At 37.4% G+C, this 20,412-nt stretch overlaps 1 protein-coding gene across 2 annotated transcripts in view; it reads right to left on the reverse strand.

Annotated features, from left to right (window-relative positions):
• LOC109398506 (uncharacterized) overlaps positions 1-20,412 on the reverse strand; it is a 178,337-nt gene that overhangs the window by 54,164 nt on the left and 103,761 nt on the right. For both annotated transcript variants that reach the window (XM_062842413.1, XM_062842414.1), the window contains exon 2: positions 13,538-14,252. In XM_062842413.1, coding sequence (XP_062698397.1) covers positions 13,538-14,252 — 715 coding nt within the window. The remainder of the gene's footprint in view (positions 1-13,537; positions 14,253-20,412) is intronic.

A 20,412-nucleotide genomic window follows, 5' to 3' on the forward strand; every position in this document is an offset into this window, starting at 1 on the left:
TTATGTTCACTTGGATGCACATAAAAGGAGCGGCCCGTTTGACATAAATTTACGTCTTCTATCACAAATAAAGTCAAGCTAGCAATCGCTAGAACCGAATCGATAGATAAAACATATGAAAGTAAAATAATAAGCTGGATTCGAACTCTGGTCCGCTGAATTAAGAAGGATGTACTATATCTCTCGGCTGTATCACCGAGTTGTGAGGCAAACTATAAATGTAAAACTGTTTCTACTTATCTGGTCAGATAGGTTTGTTGACATCATGTGGTCGGCGTTAAGTCAGAGAGGACCATGTGTCTTTTACTTAATATCTAGAAAAACGACTTTAAAGTTTGCAACTCTATAAGTTTTGAGTTTTTCAACAGATGTTCTCGATTTTTCGCCATAAATCTTAATAACTATTCATCACAGCATCGCTCTGTATTGATCGCGAAAAAACGTAAAATAAAGCTTGAAACCGAGAAATGGCTAAGTATTTGATTGTACTTAGTCCACTCTGACCAAACGGTTTTTGGAAAATCTTCAACCAACAGCAGTTCACACTCAAGTGTTTACATAGGGGAACTTACGTATTTTCGGCCGTTTTGTTCTCTTCGTCATGGGGGGTTTTTTGGAACCTGTTGATGTCAAAGTTGGCCTCACATCCTTCCCAACCAAGCTGAGTTATGTGCCCATATTTCAGGCAATTTGGACCACAAAAACCCCCCATGACGAAGAGAACAAACCTGCCGTAAATACCCTTTGTCACTCTATTTGATGAAAAAATAATGCACAAGTTGTACAACAGTTAATAGAAGTAGTGTATAATGTGAGCAGGAAGTTTGAAATTTGATATTTTTGTTATTACACTGTTGATTACCATTTTCAATTTTTATGTTCAATCAGAGTGGACCAAGTACAACAGTTCAATATCACATAAAGGGTAGTCAATTAATGAGCTATTTAAGAATTCCTAACTTGAACATTTAATAGCTAACAACTTTTGAATGTATTTTCATAGTTCGGTACATTTTTGAAATATTGTAGTTACACAGTTCATAATGATTTATTCAGAGGACTGGCATTTTTCAAAAATTCGTTCAAACAGAGTGAACCAAGTACACAATTCTTAAATAATCGGTAAAATCAATTTCTTCATGAAACGGGTTTTGATACATTTAAATATGATGCCCAACAGCTACTAAACAAACATATTTTGATTTGGAAAGGATTACGAAGAATAAGGTAATTTCAACTATTTTTCTTAGAGACACATGGTCCATTCTGTCTGAACGCGAAATGCCACAATATGCTTCAACACGATGATCTGTAAAATACGATATTGACCATAATAAAATGGAATTTCACGTACTTTCTTGATCGATATTTATCAGAAAATACGTTAGGGAGTCATACGATTTAGAAACGTATCACGTTTTGATGATAAACTTTTTCATTTATGGGATTTTAACCAATACACATTTTTTAAACCCTCTTGACAACAAGCATATGGTCCACTCTGACTGCACACTATTATCGATTTTTGCGGTTCAATCAAAAGAAAATTGTGCTATAACTCTCGTTAATTGTAACATTAAGAAAATTGGGTGAATGTTCCAATTAGCTTAAGTAATTCTTAATCAAATGCCCCAAAAATCTAATTTTCGTCAATTTTGTTATTTGGTCCCCTCTGACTTAACGCCGACCATGTGCAACTCGAACTTACATGATGGATGTAAAATTGAGTCAAATTTGCCATTCAGTCATGAAATGTTTACGTACGTTGATGGCTTACGTCACGTGTAAATTCCTAATTTTTAAGAGTGCATCCTTGAAAAAAAAAACCCAGGGGGACTCGCAAGAGTATTTTTATTGAAATCCTTAGAGAAATCCTTGGAGGAATCACAGGAAGGATATGTAAAGGAATTCTTGCAGAAACCTCTTAAGCAATTGCAACAAGAATGCTTACACTTTAGAGGAATACTATGGGGAATTTCTCGAAGACGATTTCTCCAAAGATTTGTTTTGGATTTTCCACAAGAATACCTAATGGAATTCTCTCGACTACCCTACTGTGATTGTAGAATGATTATTTTCAAGGATTCGCCAGGAATTTCCCCAGGAATTTCTCACGTACTTTCAGGATTTTTCCGAAGTATTTACGCAATAGCTCCTCCAGTGATACTTTCTTCTTGAGGTTCCTCCAAAAATTTCTGTACGGATTTATCCATTGATATTAAAATGTTTTGATAAGATTCCTTCTGCTATTCCTGCTGTTATTCATTCATGGATACTCCAGAAATGTAATGTTTCTGCTGAAAATTGTCTAAAGATTATTTTAGAAATTACTACTGGGTTTACAGACTGCTATATTTCTGACAGAAATTTTCCAGGAATTTTTAATGGGTTTACCATACAAAACCTGCAAAGAACCCTTCAGGAATTCCTGGACGAATCTCAAGGGTAATAATTGAAGATATTCCTACTGAAAATTCTTGAGAAATCTCAGTAAGAATTCCAGAAGAATTTCAAGTAGGATATCTTGAAAGAATCCCAGCAGTAATTACTGGAATGCAAGGAGCAATTTCTAGATGAATCCTTGAAGAAATTTCTGAAGGAATCATAGCTGGAATTCCTGGAAAAATTTCAAAAGGGCTCCCTAAAGGAAAATCCTGGCGGAATACCAGGAGTATTTTTTTATACAAACAAAAAAAAACCCAGACATCCCTAGAGCAATTTCAAGAGGAATTGTTGGAGAAATAATTTGAGAAATTCTATTAAAAATTCCTCCAGGAATGCCCGATGGATTTCTGTTCTGTCTGCAGATTTCTCCAAGGATTTCTCCAAATTTTCCTTTAGAGATGTCTTTAAGGAATCTTCTAGAAATTCTTCTGGGAATACCTCCGGAAGCTCTTGCTGGAATTTCTACATAAATTCTTACCATAATGTCTCCAAGAGTTCTTACTGAGATCTCTCGAGCATTTCCAGATAGTATTTTAGCAATTATTGCTCTTGGGAGATATTTCTGGAGGATTTATAGCAGAAATGGCTTGAGGAATCCCATCAAGACTTCTTGTAGGATTCCCATCACGAATGCCTGGAGAAATCTCAGCAGCGTTCTAGGAAAAATTCCACTACAAATTTTCAAAGGAAACTGAAGAGGATTTTCTGTAAAAATACGAAGAGAAATTCCTGGAAGAATCACTGGAGGAATTCCAAAGGAACCTTTAAAATACTCTGGGTGAATTTGAAGTAAAATCCTTAGAGAAGTTACATCAGTGGTTGCTGGATGAATTCCTGCGAAAATTTCTAGAGGTAATCCCAGAAGAGTTTTTGGAATATCTCTAGAGGAATGACCAGACCACATCACTAAGGGGATTCAGGTGGCCAAAAATCGAAAATTGACTTTATTCAATTAGAGATTTAGGTTCGGCAGTTGCAAGTAGACAACTTGGACCAGTAAACCCTAGAATATTAGTTTGTTAATCCATATACTTATCGAGATATTGGCAGCAGAATGAGACCATTGGCAATTTTTGGTAAAATGAATGAATTGTTCATCTTTGCATATCTTCGGCTTAAACAGAAAATGTTTAACTTTTAAAGTAGTTTCTTAAAGCTTACTGATAAACCTTTTGAATGGCATATCAGGCTTAGAAAAGTTGATTGTAAAACTATTAAATGATGTCACTTTAAAATAAACAAATTTTCCCCATACAAACCGTTCCATACAAAAAAAGTTTCGCAAAGTTTCCCTTCGGGACCACTTCTATGTTTTTTTTTATGGATTTCTGGGAGACATTTAAATCCAATTTGGCTGCTACTAGCTGCTATTCTGCAACTCCAATCAAGTTGTCGGCGATGACTGAGTTATTGCAATATAAAATCACTCTGTTTGGCATTAAATATCCCTGATGAAACATTTGATCGTCATGGCCGCTTTTCTTGGTAGATCAATCATAGTAGAATCAAAATTGGTCTTGGATCTCTTAGCGAAGCGTATTTTTTACGAATTGGAATTTACTTTGTAAATTGCTTCAGAAATACTGATAAACACCTTAAAGTATGCAATGCTTTGTATTTTAATACTGTTGAAAAAATGTTTATTTAAATTTCTAAAACCCGTCAATTAATGAGATCAGTTTATACGACAGCTTCAAATGACATTAAGGATCATTCTATCAGTTGGAATGGAAACATTGCAAATTTATTACGATTTTGATGGTGTAAATCCAAAGAGCCGAATTTTCATGCTCTCAGTACTGACAAGCCTGGAGTTTGGAGTCCTTAGAAGCATTCAAGGCGTGTTTTCCATATATTTAAGGCATATTCCATACGAATAGGGGCAAGACATTAAAATATTCTTGGCCACCTGTTTGTATGGAGCCGCCCCATAGTGCACATTAGGAATTTTCGAAGGAAACCCAGTAGGCATTCTTATGGGATTTCCAAAAGAAATTTGTGGAAAGCCGAGACCCGTCGCGCAATTGGTCACACGTTTGCTTCATTAGGTCATGTGTTCGATCCCAGCCCCGATCTTTCGTCAGTTGCTCTTTCCCCCTGAGAGAAGCTGACACTGACCTTCTTCTGAGCCCATGGCTCAAACGAACCCGGATACTTGGACATCAGCAAACCGGCAACTCATAAGGCGCTGTCCATAAACTACGTAGACTTTTTTGGGCCATTTTAGACTCCCCCCCCCCTCTCCCGTAGACTTTTGTCCATACAAAATTTTCGAAATTTGTATGGAGCGTAGACTTTGGCCAGACTCCCCCCCGCCCCCCACGTAGTTTATGGACAGGCCCTAATGGACCTCAAATCAGACTGAACAAAGTAACAACCAATAGTCACAAATCAACATCCTCGTGCTCATCATTCTACCATGATAGGCTAGAAAGTGAAAGCAGCGCTACGGCAACCAGTTCGATATAGTACAATATTCTAATACTTTGCTTAGCAATTTTCTCTCGAGATTTTTGCAGATTTCTCTTTTAAGGAATTTCTCTACGAAACCCAATAAAAATAGGATATTTTTGCTAAGATATCTTCAGGAATTCTTGCAGGGATTTCTTCAATAATTGCTCTCGGGAGTCTACTAGGATTCTCAAACGAAATTCCCTGAGGAATCCCAGCAAGACTTTCTTGCATTTCAACATAAATTACAAAATGAATAACAAGAATTAATGAAGAATTATCAAGTAGATTTCCAGTCGGAATTACTGGATAAATTCCAAGAAAAAATCTGGATGAATCCTTTCTGGAGGAACCACAGCAAGACTTTTATGGGAATCTCAGATGTAATTGCCGGAAGGTATCCCGGGAGAAATCTCTGAAGGAATGCCAGGGAAAATAACAAAAAAAATCCCCAAAAATAATCTAGGACCAATCTTTATGGAATCCCCGGAAGGAATCCTGAAAGGCAACCCTACAAAAATTATTCCAAGAATCCTGAGAGGACTCAATCTTGGACTCAATCAAGCAATCTGGGTGTAAATCTTGAAAAAAAAACCAAATTAATCCACCTAGTGGTGATAGTGCCTTTCTCGTCCAATATGCTCTCAACGCAAGTCAAAGTGTTCAAAGTCATGATACTTTATAAGAAAAGCAAGCATTTTATCAAAGACATCATTGAATTGACTTAAAACATGGCACATAGTCCGACGTTATGTTCAATGTATAAGCAGAGCTGAAAAATATCAGATCTCTCAGTTGACTGCTTGAGGCCGATCAATATCAAGTCGAAACTTAAAAGTAAGATATAACTTTTTACACAATCACAGATCACTTTGCGATCTTCGTGTTATCGAAAAAGCTGCTATTTGATGTACTGTCAAACCCCACGTATTATTCACACTTTAATACGATTCTTTTTAATTCGTGCCCCGCTCAAAAGATATTTGTCGAATTAAAGAATGATCAAATGTCACAGTGATATACAACGGTCTTCGAAGGAATGATTCAGAAATGATGTTTCTACAAGAAGCGTTGATCGTTTTGAATTAAGGAGACAAGAGACGTACTCTGAGATTTAAAAAGACACGGACAACGTCTTCAGCTTTGGGCTGTACAGAATGTTTAAACTTTACATTAGACAACGGACGAACGGAGCATGCACCAGTGGAAACGGGGAAGAAACTATTCTCACGAAAAGTTTCAACGCCCGGAGCGGGAATCGAACCCTCACCCCATAGCATGTTGCGATTATGAGCTTGGTGACCCTAACCGCACGGCTACGAGGCTCCACAAGTGTAATTTCAAATTCTATGCAAACTTAGAACCGCTTGCACTAAATTATAGTTTCACCGATTGCGCTGAAATTTTGTACAGTTCATATGGGATCTAAATGGAATACAAAAAAGTCAACTGGAGCGAGGATATATTTTTACCACACAAGCGTGTCCCATGCACGAATGATCCGATATTTTGTAGTTACTCTCACCCGCAGCGGCTCCTCGTGTAGCTGCTACTTCCGGAAGTTCAAATTTGGTGCTATCCGACACCTGATCCGTTTGGTGATCAACCGCAGTGAACTTCGGAAGCCAACAATCATAAATAAATAACCGCAATATCTGTAGAATTTGTGTTCAAAAACGAATTCGAAAATCTAAACAAAAACTAAAATAGAGCTAGTTTGTCGAATTAAAAGTTTACCCCGGTGATCATTATCGAATAAGCGTGGTTTTATGGTACCACACGCACATTTTACCACTTCCGGCGGGACACCCAGAACCAGGTCCGGGATTGTACCGTTTGTCCCAGATGTAGTCTTAGACTAAGTAGTTCCATGCAAATTGTGAATCAGTTTTAAATTGTGCAAATTGTGAATTGATGTACCGCATGCATGGGCGTGGTTCATTTCTGCATTTCGCCAGTTCCGGCGAGACACTCATGTAAGTGACTACCGGAACACTACCGGTAGTCTTAAATGTGACCTATTTTCTTGCTGACCGTTCTTCGCGTTATCGAAGAAGCCGTTATTAAATGTGCTGCGTGCATGCGTTTGGTTTCGTTTTACATTTGACCACATCCGGCGGGGAATCTAGAACCGGTTTTGGTACACAAACGGTTTTCCAAAGTATGATCTATGATTTTTTTCTTGTATTCCGTTCATCAGGTTACTTTAAAAGTTATTTATTGTGTCGCATTTATGGGTTTGATTCTCCTTTACTTTTGACCACTTCCGGTGGAACACCCGTAATCGGTTGCGGAACAGTATTGGTTGTCCCAAATATTGTCGGATTTTTTTTGTTAAATCAAGATACCTAAAAATCCACGATTTGATGTTTAGCATGCACGGTTTTGGTTCGGGTTGGCGAGACACCCGGAAATGGTTCCGGATCACTACCGGTTCAGATATGTTCTGAGAATATTTTCGTGCTCACTGTTCACAAAGTTATCGAAGAAGACGCGGTTTGATATGTATGGGTTTAATTCACTTTTATATTTGGCCACTTCCGGCGGAACACCTGGAACCGGTTCCGGATCACTAGCGGTTCCGTTATATTCTGAGAATATTATCCTGTTTACTGTTCATCAGGATATCAAAAGAGCCACTATTTGATATGTCGAATGCATGGGTTTGATTAACTTTTATACTTGGCCACCTCCGGCGGGACACTGGAACCGGTTCCGGAATACAACCGGTTCAGATATGGTCTGAGACTATTTTCTTGCTTACCGTTCATTAGGTTATCAAAAAAGCAGCGATTTGATATGTCGCATGCGTGGGTTTAGTTCACTTTTATGTTTGGCCACTTCCGGCGGGACACCCGGAACCGGTTCCGCGACACTACCGGTTGAGATATGGTCTGAGACCATTTTCCTCTTTACCATTCATCAAGTTATCAAAAATGCCGTAGTTTGATGTGTTGCATGGATGGGTTTGAAGTGTTTTCATATCCGGTCCCTGCCTGGGGTACTAGTCCGGAACACCTAAATGGCCATAACTCCGAAACGGCTTGACCGATCCGAACCATTTTCAATAGGAAACAATGGGACCAGATTCCGCGTCGAATGAACCGTCGGTCATTAAAATCGGTTGAGGTTTACTGCCAAAAAGTGATGTGAGTTCTTTTGTACACATACACACACATACATCACCTCAATTCGTCGAGCTGAGTTGATTGGTATATGTGAATCGACCCACCGGACCTTCTATCAAAAAGTCATTTTTGGAGTGAACAGCCTTTCCAGTACACTTAATGTACGAGAAAGGCAAAAATCCGGAAAGACTTCGTAAAGGAATCCTTGGAGAAGTCCCTGATGAACTCATGGGAGGCAACCCATGCAAAATTCTGGAGAAATATCTAAAGTAATCCTGGAATAAATCACTGGTGGAACCGCTAAACAAATCTTGGGGCGATCTCTGAAACATTCTAAAAACGGAGTCCTTTTGATTACCTCGGAAGAATCCCTGAATGAATGCCATGAGAGATCTCTGAGAGAATCCCGGAGGAATCCTTAAAGAAAGCCCAGTAGAAATCCCGGAAGGAGTCTCTAAAAAAATTTAAGAAGGAATACTGAGAGAAATCATGGAAGAAGTCTCTGAAGAAATTCCTAAAACAGAATCCTGGGAGGAAGGGTCACTGAAGGAATCATATAAAAATCTCGGTAGGAATATCAAAGGAATACTGGAATAAATTTCTATAGAAAACCCGGAAAGAAGTGAATCTCGGGAGGAATACTCAAAAGAATGCCGGAAAGAATGACGGAAGAAATCAATAACACTAGTTTACAGCATTTTTGAACTCGGTAAGCTGATGATCATTTTTGGTGTAGAATCATGCCCTGAGTTCAAAAACGCGAAGGAAAAAAATTACAGTAGAGCGGAAATTTTTTCGACTTTCCATACAAGGTTGATGATTTGAAATTGATTTTTGTTTTATTTTTAAGCAAAGTCGCTCACTTCACACATCTCATTCTCCGCAATCAATGTTCCAATTTAGCTGATTTTTTACTGTACTGGGCCTACATATGATATGTCAAGTAAACGTTGAGAAATAAAAAATTTAAATTGTTTTTTTCCTATAGAAAAAAATACATTTCTCCATATATTTTTGGAAATTTTGCTAAAATTTAAAGAGATCGTCCCCAAAACTCGCCAATATCTTGAATTCCATCAATCTGACGCAAAACCTGCATTCAGATGATCGAATGGTATTATATACAGCTTTCAATTTATGGAGAAAGATTTAAAATTGGTTGAACAAAACGCAAGATATTTGAATTTTAGCAAATTCCATATTTTTAAAAGTTGTAAAACTCGATATTTTGTTAAAACTCAAAAACTGTTCTACTTAAAATTTTTTGAAGGTCGGTTTCGAAATCAGCGCTTAATTGTGCTTCAAAAATTTTGGTCGTTGACAGAAGTTCACGACTTTCATTTTATTTTGTTAACTAGTGTAATATAATCTTAGAAAGAAACTCGGAAGAAATCCTTGGAAAACTCTGTAGGAATATTTAAAGGAAACCTGGGAGAAATCAATAAAGGAATCATGGGAGGAGTTCGCGAAGGAACCTCAGGTGAAACTCCTGAAGGAATCCTGGGAGGTATTTTTTAAAAGAAAACACAGTACATAGAAATACTCGGAGGAATCCTGACAGGAAGCCCGAAATGAATCCCGAAGGGAAATCCCAGGCAGAATCCTGGAGAATCCCTGACGTAATCTCTGGAATAGTCCGTAAAAGAATCCCGGAAGAAATCCCTAAAGGAGGCCCGAGTGGAATCAATGAGGGAATCTCTGATGGATTAAGAAGCCCCATAAGGAATCCCAGGAGAAATCATTAAATGAATGACAGAAGGAATCCCAGTAAAAATCATTTAATACATCTTGGGAGGTATCAATGAAGGGATTCGCTGAGAAATTCCTAAAGAAATATCTGGAAGAAGACCGAAGAAGACTGAAGAAATACTTTTAAGGATTCCTTCGGATATTCCTCCAGTGAGTCCACGTACCCACACTCCTCCAGGAATTTCTCATGGGATTCGTCCAAGGAATTCTCCAAGAATTTCTTCGTGAATTCTTTCAGCGTTTTTTTCCGCAATAGCAATAATTCAGTGATACTTTTAGATCTTTGGAGATTTTTTCAAGGATTATCCCAGGAATTCTTCTTGAGATTCCTCTATAAATGTCTACAAGGATTTATTCAAGAACTTCTCTGGTATTGCCACTAGTAGTTCTTGTTGGAATTCCTCCAGCAGTTCCTGCTGTACTTCATTCGTGAATTTCTCAAAAAAAAATAGTATTTCTGCTGGGAATTCTTTTCAGATTATTTTGAAAACTACTGCTAGGATTTGTCCAGGACTGCTACTGGGAATCCTCTAGACATTTCTGGCAGGAATTCTTCATGATTTTCTGTGTTCCCCATGCAAAACCTGCAGGGAATCCTTCAGGAGTTTCTGAAGGAATCTCAAGAGTTCCTCCTCTCCTCTTCTTGGCGTAACGTTCTCACTGGGACAAAGCCTGCTTCTCAGCTTAGTTGTCTATGAGCACTTCCACAGTTTTTAACTGAGAGCTTCCTCTGCCAATGACCATTTTGCATGTGTATATCGTGTGGCAGGCACGAAGATACTCTATGCCCAAGGAAGTCAAGGAAATTTCCTTTACGAAAAGATCCTGGACCGACCGGGAATCAAACCCGTCAACTTCAGCATGGTCATGCTCATGCTGCTGAATCTCAAGAGTTATAATTGGAAATATTCCTGTTGAAATTTCAGCAAGAATTCCAGAAGAAGTTCTGAGGGAACCATATTCTGTTGAAAATAAATGACATCCAGGCACCGGTCCTTCAGCAGGGCAAATAAAACACATTGCAGATTCCATTGCCACATGCTACAAAGCTATAAGTCATTTTATTAGTATAAACATTTAATACACTAAACATATATCACAAAACATAAGTGGAACTCCAAAGTCATAGAGAAGGGAAAAGTTGTATCATTTTCCAGCACGCGAAACTGTTATATCTTTTATAAAAGGCGTCGTACTATCATTTATTTTGGTAAACATCTGTTCCAACCAGTATTCCAGTTTTGGCAAAGAATACAGGAATGAAGATTGGCATCTGTGACTTGCATAAAACTAGCTGCTGGAAATTCACTTATTCATTTTATCATAATTTCATTGAAATCTTCGAAATAACACATTCACGTTTCACATATATATCGATATATCGATGTCCCTTTATAAGTAGGGGTAGAAAATGTCGTTTTGACTTGAATATAGAAAGTTTCACCACAATTTATATCCTATTTTAGATCTCCATGTGCTGCCAGTCAAGATCTATGAGGTTTTTGTTTTACTTCACAGCAATGAAAAATGGTATACATGCTGATAAATAGTAAAGCAATAATGTTATAACGCATTTGACATTTCGATGCCCTGTATACCAGTGTACGAAATCGAAAAGGCATCAACTTTTTGAGCCAGAGTTCCACTTATGTTATGTGCATATATGCACTTAAAGCTTACATTTACGGTGTTTTCTACACATAAGAATACAGTATCGGACAATAAAAATGCACCAAAGCCGTTTTCCCATACAAACTAGTCAACTTTGGATTGCCATATCTCAGTTATGTCTCAAGCGATTGTTTTCATTTTTCTGTGACGAACTACAAAACATTTCAATTTTCAAAAACTATTGAAAAATTTCAGTGATAACTATTGATACAAAAGTTACAGATAGGTTGAATTTTGACAATAAAAATGCACCAAGACAAAAAATTGTGTAGCCTAAAATGCTGAAGTCAGATAGCTATGGTGTCTTCAGCAAATTTATTGGTCATCACACAAGAAACATATTTGCCGAAGACACCATAGTGATTTGACTTCAGCATTTTTGATTACATATTTTTTTGTCTTGGTGCATTTTTATTGTCAAAATTCAAGCTATCTGTAACTTTTGTATCAATAGTTATCACTGAACTTTTTCAATAGTTTTTGAAATTTGAAATGTTTTGTAGTTCGTCACAGAAAAATGAAAATAATCGGTTGAAACATAACTGAGATTTGGCAATCCAAAGTTGACTAGTTTGTATGGGAAAACGACTTTGGTGCATTTTTATTGTCCGATACTGTATATCGCTATTCTGATGCGCCCGTTCCGTCACTTGTTTTCAGCGTTTGTGACATTGTCGACAGAACGTGGAATGGCATAGAAATCAGAAAAATACACGTCATTTTTATCTTACAGAAATTTTCAAGCTATATTCTTACGTAACAGCAGGTATTCCTGGGAAAACTTCAAAAGGCTTTCCTTGAGGACACTCAAGATGAAATCCTGGAGGAATCCTTGGAGGAATTTATGGAGTAACCCCACCAGGCATCCCTAGGGGAATTTCAAGAGGATTTGCTGGAGAAATCTTTTGAGAAATCCTTTTAAAATTTCTTCATAATGAATTTCTGTTAGAAATTTCTTCTGGGATACCCCTGCATATTTCTCCAAGGATTCCTCCCAATATTCCTTTAGGGATGTCTTCAAGGAATCCTCTAGAAATTCCTCTAGGAATATCTCCGGAAATCCTTGCTGGAATTCCTTCATAAATTCCTACCAGGATGTCTCCAAGAATTCTTGCTGAGATCTTTCCCGGAAGAAATCTCCGAAGGAAACCAGGAAAACGAAAGAATCCGTGAGGAATCCCTGATGAAATCTGGGAATTGTTCGTGAAAGAACCCGGAAGCAATCCTGGTATTAATCCCTGAGGAATACCACGAGGAATCATTGAAGGAATCCCTAATGGAATGGAGGAAAACATTCCTGCAATAGTTCCGGGAGAAGTCTCTGAAGGAAACCCAGGAAGGACTCAGGCAGAAATCCCGAAAAAAAATTCGGAAAAACCACGGAAAGAATCGCGGGAGAAATCTTTGAAGGAATCTCGAGAGGAATCCTTAGAAAGATACATAAGAGATCTTTATAATATAATGTGTGGAATACTGACTGGAATTCCAGGAAGCCTGGTGAGGTTCCCAGGAGAAATCCAAGGAGAATCATCGGGCCACGTTGTATGTAATATCCAGTGCGATAACTTGTAACTGTAAAACTTTTCGACACTTGACAACTGTGGAAAATTTTCTGAACTTCAATTCTGAGTAGATACTACAAGTAGGAAGGATTACTACATTTTACTCATACGATCTAATGATCAGCAAAAGATAGCTTGAACCAGATAATATTATTTATTTCGAAACAATATGGGATTATTCATCCTGGCATTTCATTTTTGGGAAATGACACCCTTTTGATGTGTTGGTGTTGAATTAAACTTTTTTTTTTGTTCAACAATGTCCAATGATTTTTTACAAAGTAAAACATCAAATTAATCACATTGCTGGATCTGAAATTCCAGCCGATAATTTAATTAAGTTGCAGAATGAAAACTATCCCACAGCTTCCCATAGGCGCAACATTCCGTATCAAATTACGCCACCACTGCATACCTCGTCGAAACACAGAGTGCTATCATTCTTCAAATATTAATACACCTGTCATTGAACACCCACAACCCCGACCATTCAACCTGCATCCCACCCCCACCCACAGAAAAAACACTCACCATTGTCGGTGGCCACGCTCTGCTGTCGGGGCAGATTCCAGTCGCGTACCAATGTCTGGATGTTGCGCTTGCTCTCCTGTGCCGAGGCACCCGCAAAGTGTGGCAGTGAGTTATCGCGTGCCAGCGATTGCATGTTGCGCTTGGGGGCAATCGACGGTAGCATTCCGGTGCGCAGCAGCGACTGAATGTTCCGCTTGCCGGGCAGCTCGTACTTCCTCGCCAGGGATGCAATGTTTCGTTTTCCGTTTAGCATGTATCCGGAAGCGCGGGCCGATGCAAGGTTGCGCTTCTCGTCGTTCCATCCCCCGGCCGAGGCCGCCTCCTCCGAGTCGGGCTCCCGGGAGGCAGGCAGTTGACCGTTCTTGGCCAGGGTGGCAATGCTGCGCTTGAGATAGTCCGTCGAGGGCGTCCGCAGCAAGCCAGCACGCGCCAGAGATCCAAGGTTTCGCTTGCCGAAGGTGGCTCCTTCCCGCAAGAGCGAACGGTATGAGCGTTTGTCTTCGTACGGACCGGAGTTGTCGTAAGTTCCGTAGTCGTCCAGGGATTGGTAACCACTGTCGGCAGTGGGTTCCCGTTCGAGAATGTGTCGCAGTTGGTTACGTAAGGCGGCGGCATGCATCTCGTAGCCTTCCTCGGGATAGGTGAGGTCTCGCAGCAGGGTTTCTAGTTCGCATGGTTTTAGCCGACGGTTGCCTTCTGCGTATTGGGAGTTTGCCTGGGAAGAAAAAAATGAATTGGAGTAAAAGTTGGTTAGTTAGTGTAGGATATAATCAAGTGATTAATAAAACTTGAATTACAAATCATACTTGACTGATGAACAGTAGTTACTCCTAGTTACTCACTGAGTAACCAGCTCTTGCGATCAAAAAATAAAATACACATTTAATGTATTATCTCCCAAATATTTTTTTTTATATTTTTTGCTTCTAAACATGTAAGAAAATAGTTTCTCGGTAAAATTAGGTTTATTTTAGACTTACTGGATATATGAAAACTGCCTGTTTTCTTTTCGATATGTTTGCGCCCTTATAAAAAATCTTCCTTTGTGATACATTTTTACATTTTTGTTTGCGCTCCCATCCCACAATGGGTCCAGAGCCGTATTTATGAGGACAAAAATGTAAACCTTAAGTTTTAGATACATGGTGTCTTTGGGAAAGTTTCTTCATATTTTTCAACTTTTTTTTCTCATTATCGTGAAATCAGGGTGATCCCTCTAGTTTAGCTGATCCGAAAATCTGCATGGCAAAATGTTCTCCAAAGTTTTGAAAATACTCATTTGGAACTCGTTTGTCGAAGAAACCATTATTGTATCTCTTATGGTTCCTAACTTATATTTTTTAAATAATCATGTGAGGGAGTTCCATGAAATTCAGTTTTCTTGCAATATCTTTTAGTCAATTCGTTTCCCGTGAAAACATTGTTTATGTACTAAATTTCATGGATCTTCCTGACATGATTCTTAAAAAAAAAATTATAAGTTAGAAATCATAAGAGATATAAAAATGGTTTCTTCGGCAAACGAGCTCCAAATAAGTTCTTTTAAATCTTTATTGAACATTTTGTAAACGAAAATATAAAACTATTTAAAAACAGATGTTTGGAACAGCTAAACTAGAGGGAGCACCCTAATTTCACAATAATGTGATAAAAGGTTGAAAAATATGAAGAAACTTTGCCAAAGACACCATGTATCTAAAACTGAATGTTTTGGCACAAACATTTTTGTCTTCGTAAATACGGCTCAAGACCCTCTGTGCATTCGTTATTGTACAGAGTTATAATTCTTAAAAACCAAGATTTCAAGCATAACTTTTCAATCCGACGTAACTCGAGAATGTAAACAAATCCGGGTTTACTGCTGCATGCATGATTCATAAAGCAAATTGAAGAATCCACATCACTGTTTGATGATTTATTGCTTAATTTGTTTGACTAAGCATATTTTTCTAAACGACGTATCTAACTATTTTGATGTTTACAACTTTACTGATAGATACACCGTTTTGATATATGAGAAAACCAAACGACGTATCTAGCCAAAATCAAAAGTAACAGATACACCAAACTGGCACCATACAAAAGCGACGTATCTGGCATGACGTATCTCTAACCAACCCGGTGTATGTGTATTTGTTTTTTTTTCAAAATTCATTGTGAAAAAGATATGGAATGAGTAGGTTTTGTTTCTTACCTAGTGCGTGCTATATCCCTGGTGATGTTAAGCACGAAAAAACTTATGAAAAGTCTTTTTATAAAAAACTATTTTAGTGAAATGGTCGTCAACATTGACCATGAATTTACCCAGATCAGTGAAAAAGTTAGATACGTCGATTTGAAAAATTATGCTTGATTTATTATTTTGAAAGGACGTAAGAGCTAGAAATCCTCTACATAAAGATGAGCGGAAGTTACATATGTCGATTCGGCAACGCTGTTTGTTTTGTTTACAACAGCTTCCAACACTTGCCACAAAGCTAGATGTTTAAATTTTGTGTGTGACTTTGTAGTTGTGCAAGCTGTTTTGCTTACGTTTGCTAAATATAGTCGAAATTCTTTCCCAAATTTTGATAAAAATAACAGCGCAATCGAAGAAGCCTGAAATGCATTGCAAAGAATAGTGCTAATCATATCGGCAGAAATGAATCAAGCAGCAGCAATGGAAGTTTTTTCGAGAAGAGCAGCTGCAATAGTTTCTTCATGAGCATGAGCTTTTGAAAGCAGAATGAATTAAATATTATCTTCTTCACTGAATGCCATCAGCTTTTCGATATTGAAAATTTGATTAAAAAATTAATTACAATTTATTCAGTTCTGAATACAATACCGTTCAAACGACGCAGTTAAACAAACGATAAACATGTTCATGTGGCTAGCACTTTGACAGTTCTCTATGCAAGATTGGCTCACAATGGTCGCTTCTTCGGATTTCTTCCGAAATTGCTTCATGATTTTTTTCAATCCTTCAGAAATTCCATTCAGGAACTTATCCTCAGATTCCTTTCGCATTTTCCATGCATTGCTTTAGAAATTCAACTTTTTTTTTAATTTTCTGATTTTACCCTCCTTAAAGATCTCCAAGAATATCTCTAGAAAAACTCTAAGGGTTTTCTCAGAAATTCCTTCATAGATTCTTTCATAGATTTGTTTTTACTTGTTTGTTTATTTGGAAGGCTCGGGCGCCTCATGGGCATAACTGAGCCGGAATCATTTGTTGTTGTTTTTACAATATTTTTACATTTTACAATATTTACTGCCATAATGCTATGTTAATTTGGGAAGCCGAAGTACTCGCAGCTGTTTCGAAGTTGGGGATAAAAAAATAAAATTGGGAAGGAGGAATTAAGGGGTCTTAAACCAAATTATTTGCTAACTTATACTAAAAACATTGATGGGACAAAATGTCCTTACCTGAAACAGAACAAAAAAGAAAGGGCTTTATCGGTAGACAACGACAAGAAGAAGACAAATGGGATGGAGACGACAGACACGGACGACAGCAAAACCAAATGGCGGAAGACAAGGAACGTACTACATCGAACTCTGACATCAACACGTTTCAAAATCTGATATATGAGATTCATGTATTCCAGATCAAGGCCTGCAAACACTTCTCTAGCGGGTTGCTGTTGTTTTCTCCGGATCCGGAGAATTTTATGCAGCTCAGATCTGACCTCACGGATTCTTTCATAGTTCCGTACTAGAATAATTTCAGGAAACCATCCACGAATTCTTTCAGAATTGGTTTCAGAGATTCCTTCAGTAAATCAATAGTACAGAATTCCTCTAGAATTTTCCTAAAAAAACTCCACAGACTTCTTGAGAGATTTTCTCCGAAAGGAAGAAATTCTTCCTGGGATTCCTTTAGAAATTTCCCTCTGAATACTCACAGGAATTCTATATGAGATTACTCCATAAGTTTGCTCGAGAATTGCTTTAATAGAACTTCATAAGGATTGCTTCCAAAATTGTTCTATGTATATCTTCAAAATTGTGTAAAGAATAAGCATTAGTTAAAATTCGGAAATTGTTCCTAGAAAAAATCAACCAAGGTATCTCTCATAAACTCCTCCAACGGTACCTTTAGATCCTTCCTCCAGGGATTCTTAAAGAAATTCTTCCACGGCTTGCTTCAGATATTTCCTGAAGAACTTCTCCAAAAATTCTATTAGATAGATTTCCATGGGTTCCTTCCGAAACTTTTTAGAAAATATTTTCGGGTCTTGAGAATGCTTCGGATTTTCTACAAGTATTCCTTTATATATTCTTCCATAAGTTTTTCAATTGGTTTCTTATGAAAATCTTCCAGAGATCCCTTTGAAAATGCATATAGATCTTTCTTCCAGAAGTGCTCCAGATATTTGTTGAGAAATTACTTCAGGCTGTCCATAGAAAATTCCCACATAAATGTGTCCAGAAATTCCTTATGGGAATCATCCAGAGTTCATACAAGGATTCCTTCAGAATTTCTTCCAGATGTTTTTAGTACTTCCTCTAAGGAAAAGTTGAGAATTTCTTCAAGGATTCTTCAGGGATTTTTTTTTCTAAAATATTTCCTAGTAATCCTAGTAATCTCTACAGAAATTCCTTAAAAATATCTCAAGAGTTTTTAAGAGGTCTAGAAGTTTATCTACGCGATTTCTTGAGGTACTCATACACGAATTCCGTCAGAAATACATCCACAGATTGTTCAATGAATACTTTTTTCAGAGGAATTGTCCAGTATTTTTTCTTAAAATTGATTAATAATCGTTTCCAGGAATTTCACGAAAGGTTACCAAGAAGCTCAAGAATTTCCCTGGGATTTCATCAGATATTTCTCTTGATATTCATTCAAGATAACTTCCTAATAATCCTGCAGGGGTTCTACTAGAAATTTCTCCAGAAAATTTTTCAGGGATTCTTCCAGGGAATTTCTTCTTGGATTTCTTCAGAAATTTGTCTAAAGACTTCTTCATAATTTCCTCAGAGGGATTTCAGCTGTGGATTTCTTTGGAATTTCAGCAAGTGATTTGTTTGAAGTTCTGCCACGGAGTGTTTCAGAAATTTCATTGAAAATTTCTTCAAAAATCTTTCAGAAATTCTTCCAAGGCTTCCTCCAACAAATTCTTGAGAAATTTCTCCAGAGATTCCTGCAGAAATCTCTACAAGGGATCGAAAAATTGGTACAAGATCGCTACAAGGAATTTAAAAATGGTTCCTGCGGTTCCGTCAGATACATCTCCCGGAACTCCTTCAGAGATTCCTGCAGGAACTGTTTCAGATATTCCTTCTGGGATTTTTTTCATCCCTGTAGGATTTTCTGAAGGAATCCTTGGAAGTCCTAAAGATACCAGTGGAGGATTTTTTATAAGAATTTCTAATACAATTTCTTAAAGGATTAGTGCACAATAATCCCTGAAGTACTATCTGGAAAAATGTCTGCTGAAATTGTTGCGAGAATCTTTAGGAAAAGTCCTGAAAGTCGGAAAATTTTCTGGTTCCCTGAAGGTTTCTTGAAGGGATTTTAGGTCTGAATAAAACCTAAGCAGATACCTAGAAGAGCATCCGGAGAAAAATCTGAATTAGCTCCCAGAAAAATCTCCAGAGAGTTTTCTAGGGGGAATTTCTTAACACATTCCTGAAAGAATCCGTAAACAAATCTTTGGAGGAATTTCTGGAGAAAATCTTGAATTTATCGAGAAATTTTTAGATGAATTCCTAAAGAAATTCAAAAGCAAAATTCTTTGGGGAAATTCTGATAATATTCCAATGTTTGGAGAAATGGTTTGAGATGCTTTTGAAGAAGAACCTGGCACTCTTGAAATAATCTTTGGAGAAAACTGGATAACTGGAGAAATCTTTGACAAGAATACGTGTCGAGTTGTTTCGCGGAAATCCTGCGAGAATTTTCTTAACCCTCTAATACCCAGCCCCGCCTTTAAACGGGGTATAGTTTAAGCATGTTTCGTGGGCAGTCAAAATTTGGCTGATATTCATGACAGTCCTGTATATCTCAAAATGGTTTTTGGTGCCATTTATACGCTTTAAACATTTTTTTTGAAAATCATTGATAGATGTTATAGTCACCTTTCAGAAGTCATTGCTTATTTTGTATTGAATCGCTACAATTAACATATTTTATTTTTTTCTCACATCCCATTCTATCATTTAGTTTAAAGGAGTCGAATACACTTTAAAATTATTTTCCTTAAAATTAGATGGAAAAACAAAATTTCCACGAAAAAAAATTAAAAATATAAATATTCCAAAAATAATCGTAAAATCTCAAAATGTTTTTTTCTCAAAAAATCCGCATCCCAAATATTCTCCCAGGAAAAATATAAAAGTGTGGGGATGTTCGAAAATAAAAATTAGAAAAATCAAAAACCGTTATTCGCAAAAACGATAATTGAAAAGAATCATCTTCCAAAACATGTTTAAATTGATTTTGGATAACGGAAAATGATATTTAGATCAAAATAAAAAAAGAGTATTAGAGGGTTAATATGAAAATTCCAAACAAATGTGCTATATCCTGAAATAATCTCTAGGCGGTCTCCCAAGAGATAATCTTAGAGAATATTCTAAAGAAGTAGGGAATCGCGCCACTTGGGTGGTGGCTTCTATTTTCGTCTGTTTTCCGCTATAACTTGAACTATAAATTTGAACCATTTGACACAATTTATGGATTGCGGTGAGATAGGTATAGTATCTACCCGTGTACAACATTTCTAGTCAACTGGTTCAAAATTGACTGAGTTATAGTGGAAAACAGACGAATATAGAAGCCACCGCCCAAGTGGTGCGATACCCTATATGGAAAGGAATACATTTCAAAATTATTCTTTGAGGAATAACCCTGTCAAAAAATTACAGAAAAACCTGAAATAATA

Source organism: Aedes albopictus, chromosome 3 (assembly GCF_035046485.1).
Source record: "Aedes albopictus strain Foshan chromosome 3, AalbF5, whole genome shotgun sequence".
NCBI classification, from domain to species: Eukaryota; Metazoa; Arthropoda; class Insecta; order Diptera; family Culicidae; genus Aedes; species Aedes albopictus.